At 35.9% G+C, this 6,513-nt stretch overlaps 1 protein-coding gene across 9 annotated transcripts in view; it reads right to left on the bottom strand.

Annotated features, from left to right (window-relative positions):
- LOC110018882 (DNA replication complex GINS protein PSF1) overlaps positions 1-6,513 on the bottom strand; it is a 28,830-nt gene that overhangs the window by 844 nt on the left and 21,473 nt on the right. For 7 of the 9 annotated variants that reach the window (XM_020716351.1, XM_020716352.1, XM_020716354.1 and 4 more), the window contains 5 exons: positions 5,861-5,928; positions 5,346-5,459; positions 4,675-4,837; positions 4,304-4,450; positions 3,988-4,217 (listed from right to left, as the gene is read on the bottom strand). In XM_020716351.1, coding sequence (XP_020572010.1) covers positions 4,191-4,217; positions 4,304-4,450; positions 4,675-4,837; positions 5,346-5,459; positions 5,861-5,928 — 519 coding nt within the window. In that variant the 3' untranslated portion in view covers positions 3,988-4,190. Of the gene's footprint in view, positions 1-3,987; positions 4,218-4,303; positions 4,451-4,674; positions 4,838-5,345; positions 5,460-5,860; positions 5,929-6,513 lie in introns of those variants that run through there. The other 2 variants (XR_002293402.1, XR_002293401.1) reach the window with 1 other exon arrangement.

Below are 6,513 nucleotides of genomic sequence, written 5' to 3'. Positions count from 1 at the left end.
TATATATATATATATATATATTATACTTTCGAAATTAGGTTCTAAGAAAGGAAAAACCTAAGTCGCACCTATTAGACCATTTTTAATCACGGCGTGGTAGCTAATATTGCCTCACCGAGGCATCCTCATGGGCAATACTTGCTACTCCGTCGTAACCAACAGAGGCTCACTCATCTAATGAGGCAAGTCAGTTGTCAAGAAAACCGGGAGTGCACATGGAAATGCAAAATAACTATGCAAGGAGCAGTGACTCAAACAAGCTCAAACATGCGAGCAATGCAATATATGGAATGTCATAGGAAACAATCATGTAGGAGTGCATAAGTGTATATACAAACATATAAGAGGTGGTAAACCGCGACATAGGGGTGTTGAGGGGCAAAAGGTGTAGAGTAATGTGTTGCTAAGAGGCATGAGGGCATATGCTCGCAAATGCACTAAAGGGTGCAAGTGTGGATGTGCTAATGCGGGCAATGTGAAGAAAACATGCACAAATGCAACATACAAAATGGAAGTGAACAACCAATCGATTATGTCTGGAGTGTGTTACCGACTGATGAAGGGTCAAAGGTAATTGATCGACCCAACGTGGGCGATCGATCGACGAGGGATGGTCAATCAATACGATCAGACCAGTGGTGGCCAAAGGGTCAAGCAGATGAGGGTGATTGATCGGGTCGACGTGAGCGACCAAAGGGTGGAGGATGGTCGATCAATACGATCAAGCCCGTGGCAACGCCGATTGGTCGAATGAACCAAAGGTGGTCAATTGTGTTCAGTGTACGGGCGATTGACGAAAAATGTTCATACGATACGATTAAACCGGTGGCAAACGATCAATTGAGTAGACTGACGATCGTCGATCAGGCCGGTGTGGGCGACCGATCGAAGAAGCATGCAAAAACATATGGTTTTTAATGCATATTTTAAATTCAGGTCACACACCTTATAAAAATGCATACAAATGCAACATGAGACCTGATTAGGCCCGAATAGAAATCATGTTATGCCAACTTATCTGTTTCTCAAACAGATGCAGATTGTGATTGTCACGATGATTCTCCACAACTCTATTTGGTAGCATCCTTCCCGCAACGACATTGATTTTTGTAGGGCGGATGAGGATCATTTACATGTCCTTTCTGAGGCATATGAATATCGTATTGTACAGTCTTTTTCATTGACCGAAAATGATTTTGCCTGAGACCCGCACTCAAGATGGAGAAGGTGCAAGAGAGATGAAAGAGTCGAGGGAACGAATTACAGATGTAATAGTTGGAGGTTGATTGGAAGGAACACTAGTTTTTTATTACTTTTTATTATAATGATTGTTGAAAACATTCACTGTTTATTGTATCTATATTTTAAACAGACACATTTGATATTTATTGTATTAGTTTTTTATGCAAGTAATATGTATTTCTTTTCCTTTTGCATGTATTGTTCTCCCGCTTGGATGGTCGATGAGGCAATCATGGGTAATATATGCATCATAAATATTACATGTTTTTTTGTGGGTTTTGGAAGATTAATTATGAGATGTTTGACCTTGTGAGTTCTTCTGGATGACATGTATGTCACTATTGATTGGTGTCATATCTAAAATCTTGATGAAGACAACCAAGTTCCTCTCCTTTTTCAGTGTTATGCCTTTTGAGATATCTTTTTTTTTTGTGATATGCACATGTGACACACAAACTCAGTATTATGCAGGTTAAAGGCAACCAAGAACCCCTTTTTATAAGGTTTGTTGTCTTCTTGTAGTGATAGATTTGTTGGTATATTGAGCTCTCTGAGAGCTCGTTGCCGCATAAAACTTTAATTAATTATTTCTATTATTAATTTTTACTAGTGTTATCTAACAATATTTGTTTTAAAGCCTTTAAGAAAGATGAGCTCAAAGATTTCTGGTACCTCCAGAGGATTGCACTGCTGCTGCGGACTACAATGTTTCATGCTTACTTTGCGGCAACTACATAGCTACGAGAAACAGTTTTACAAATGTCCAAGAAGAAGAACAAAGAATTGTTACTTCTTAAGTGAGAAGATGGGTTAAAGGATTTCACCGCCAAGAGTGATCAGACGTAAAGAGTTTCCCTGAATGACGTTTTATCTCGTGACCTACAATAACTGCATTTTAAAAATAATATTATCATATTATTGATTGTTATTTTAGTAGTCCATTTTTTTAAAATTTTGATAGTCATGTTATTCACTGTTTAGTAAAGTGTCTATTTTTATTTTGTAATGTTCGAACTTGATATTTACTTTCAAGTATAGGATGAGCTATTATAAACAGTTCTGTATTGTAAACAATATTACAATATATGAGTAGAATGGTCATTTGTCCAGAAACAGCTACAACACAACTATTTTTGAACTGTAAAAAACAAACAAACAACCCGCAGCAGTTGCCCCATATTTACTTCCTGTCACAGCTGCTGCGCAACAGCTTATCAATAAACTGCAGCTGCCCCATATAGACCCTTCAAAGTAAAAATTCAAAGATATGTGACAAATTATGTTTCAAATGTCATTGGATATTGTTTAGATCATTTATAGAACTTCACATCATGTTTTAAAGGAAAAAAAAATTGAAATGATGTTTTGATGGAACATATTTTTTGTACATGTACTCTCAAGCCCACAAGTCAAATTTCAATGCAAAACACCAAAATATGCAACAAATCATGTTTCAAATGTTATTGGATATTATTTAGATCATTTATAGACCTTCACATCATGTTTTAAAGGGGAAATTTTTTTTTTTTGAATCTCATTGTAACCACCTTTTTACCACTTTGTACCCTCATGTTATTCAATCAAGGTTCATTAAAAGCCATCAACTTGAAGAACAAAACAGACAAAAAATATCATAACAAATTTTAAACTAACCAAAATTATTACAAAGCTTTTTCCTTGAAAAAATAGTCTTACGCCCTTAGTTTGACCTTTTTGTATCTTCACTAAATTCATAGAAATTCTATTGGAAAATAACAGTTTGTATATGGTTATACCCTCTTTGTAACTCTTCATACCCCAATGGTGCTCAAAATAGCTTAATAGATAGTATAAACAAAATATTTGGGATATCAAACTTGTAAACCAAGCTTATACTAGAAGGCTGGATCACATATGAAAGAAGCGTGTGAAAAAAAAAATTAAAATACAATATTTGATATGTCACCGGCCGAAGAACAAAGCAAGATTGTCTTTGTCCCAGTCAAACTAGAAGCTCGAATTCCCCCACGAGAAAACCCTAGAGAGAGGGAGAATGTATGTGCTTGAAATCTTGAAAATATATCGTGTCATAAAATTCTAAGAGGAAATAGAATGTGCACATGCAGTAAAACCCCTTGAGTAAATAGCGAATGTGCGCATTAGTTTCGGGTCGGATTGGGCCACCTCATTTTCTTATTTCTATTACACATGTTGGACCCAAATTAAAGCCGGTACAATTTCGAGTCCTACTGGACTCCAAATTACATAGGAAAAAATTGAGAATGCGCTTTATTTGTGGAACACAAATTAGAGAGTTCCACGCCTCATGATGTCATTGGAGTCCGGATGTAAATCTACATCCGCACTCCGAATGTAATATTTTTTTCCTAAAACAGATCCTCTAATTTCCTAGCTCATCAAGTTAAATGTGTGACCAGATTATATTAATAAGAAAATTTTACCAACATATCACATCATTCTTATGTATTTACACATCTAATATCTACAATTTGATATTTAAACTTATGGCGCATCTTAAATTTATGCATGAAGAAAGTATACTTCACTTTTAAAGAAAGATAGTGATAGTGATATCTTTGATGTGACATTAAAATTTTGAGTGGTATGCATCTAAAATATATAAATGCCCCTAATAACAAGTGATGCCACTCATGACTGATCACTCCTCCATCATGACTGCAAAATAATGAACAAAACCAGGAAACCATGGACAAATATGCTTATATTCCAAAAAAATAAGAAAACAAAAAAAGACAATAAATAAAAAAATCAACTTTTGCAGCACCAGAATACAAAAAGCCATGATCTAGTCCAGAAACAAAAATGGACATGAAATATAACTTAAAAATGAAAATTGATTCATCTATCATTTCTCAAGCTCATAAACTTAACTGATTGTTACAGCAAAGAATCACCAATCGTTACAGCCAGCGAGCTCCAGCCAAGCCTCACTCAAGAAACTCCTCCATCAGGCCCTACCACACAAGCAAAGCGCAGACTAATCAAAAAGACAATATAAAAAGACAAGCATTGATCAAACAGTTATATCTAAACACCAAACCTGTGAAATAAATGGTTCAGAATCTGTGCGTTTAATAAAATGCAGGGAGTGCTGAGTGAGGGAGATCGTATGGTCACCCATGCAAACCTCACCTATGTCTTCAAGCACTTTTACTCGGATATAAGGATCCTTTGGTGGAACCATATCCTGAAAATATTTCTCAATATTACATAAATATGTGTAACAAAATGAGAAAAATGTCAAAATAGTCCGGGACTTCTTTTCAGGAGGCCATTTTAGTCCCAAAATTTATAAAAATATCAATTTAGTTAGCGAACTCTTAAAATTTGGGGAGTATTTTGACACTATACTCATAAAAAAAGTATATATGTTCACAAGGGAATGATTCAAGACCACTAATAGAGAATTACCACAGTCAAATCTAGATCCAGCTCTGACATGTATGACTCTATGGCTGCAGAATGGTTTTTGAAATACCCTTCTTCTGAATAATTAAGTTTTTCTTGTATTTCTTGAGGAAGCACGGGGCCAATCTTCCATCTCAAGCTCTGAATTAGTTCGGCTCGATTATACCTATTTAATTGCAGGTCTCGAGCTCAGTCTAATGGGTAAAAACATGGTTCGGAGTAGGGTGTAACTGAGTCCAGCCAAGGCTTGGCTCAATAAGTGGCTCGTGAGCTGGGCTCAATGAGCTAACATGGCGAGCCCGACGAGCTAACACGCCGAGCTTGAGCCAAACCCGAATTCACTCGTTATCTCGTGAGCTGGCTCATTTAAACAAATATTGATATAAAATATACTCAAAATATAATAAATTAAACTATTAAAAAAATTAAAAAAAAAAACTATTCAAATTATATATCAATTTATTTCTTATATTATCTTCTAATTACTCATTATAATTGTCATTTTTCTATAACACTAGTTTGAATTGATATTATTTTTCCTCTTTCATAATAGATAAACCGGCCTGAACTCGTAGAATTAAGCTAGAGCTCGACTCCTTTCATTTACACCCCCAGCTCGAAGCACCCTTGAAGGTCAAGTTTAGCGAAAGAAAGGCTTGTACCAAGAAGCTTACATGTAAGCCATGAGACAGCGTTTATTGCGTGTTAGAGAAAGGTGATGTATAACAGCTCCAAAGTGATCCTCATTTCTAGTTGTTTGTATATCTAAATTTGCTTCTTCGTTTTTCCTGTTCAAAAGCAGAAAACCCAAATGTGAATTATAGCATGGAGATTGATGAAATAGCCGTAAATATTTTCGAGAACTTCAACACGAGATTTTTACGTGGCATTGCACTCGAAACACTATTATTTACAAATCTAGCACCCTTTTTCATCCATTATTCAAATTCTCATTCAAATATCAAAATTCACCATAAACTACCGATCCATATTTTTCATTTTTATGAAATTCTCAATGGTTTGACCATGACATGTAAATGCATCAGTTTGGTAGTTCAAAAAATCACCTGGATGATAGTTTGTATATAAAAATATTTTAAGTGTTGTGCATGTAATTATCCCATAGATATTTTAGATGGAACACAAAAACACAAGTTTAATCCTAACTCGTCTAGTTTAAAGGACTCACCTAATCAATGTCTGAAGCTGTAAGTTATGCTCTTTGCATTCTTTAATAACTTGCTCAAATGTCTCATTCTGCAAAAGGAAAATACAATTAAATTATAATAAAAATATATTCTATAATCATAAGTACCTTTAGAAAAAGAAATTATGAACTAAAATCCAGAATTTTAATTTACTTGGGACTATGGTAAGAAAGTGAGTCGTGCCTGTTACTGGATAGAATAAAGTACATGAAGGTAAGAGGTTTCATTTAAAGGGGCATTTACATACATACCTGTTGACCTCAATTTTTCGTGAGGTCTAGTATTCCTCGTAGGAGTTAGGATCTAGCCTTAGGGATCTTCCTGCGACTATCTTAGAACCTTAGAAGTGGGACCCGCCTCGTTTTAGTTCGACCCGCTTCCGTCCCTTTCTGGAGTTTCGCGTGTGTGGTATCAACTTCTAGCACTTAGAAAGACGAAACCAACATGAGGAAACCCAAAAGGGATTCCCTATAGGACCTTCCTGAGCCTTAGGGTGGCCTTTTGCACAATTCGCACTCCCGCGCGCACAAGCTTCGCAATTCGGAGAGTCGATACGTCTGATCGCCGCAATTCGCATTGCCTGCATTGTTACTTGTCGAATGCTCAATTAAACCTTTTGGGACGATCGATCGCG

Source organism: Phalaenopsis equestris, unplaced genomic scaffold (genome assembly GCF_001263595.1).
Source record: "Phalaenopsis equestris unplaced genomic scaffold, ASM126359v1 Scaffold000036, whole genome shotgun sequence".
In the NCBI taxonomy this organism is placed as follows: Eukaryota; Viridiplantae; Streptophyta; class Magnoliopsida; order Asparagales; family Orchidaceae; genus Phalaenopsis; species Phalaenopsis equestris.
The sequence above is the reverse complement of the archived record's forward strand: the minus strand, read 5'-3'. Positions and strand labels throughout refer to the sequence as shown.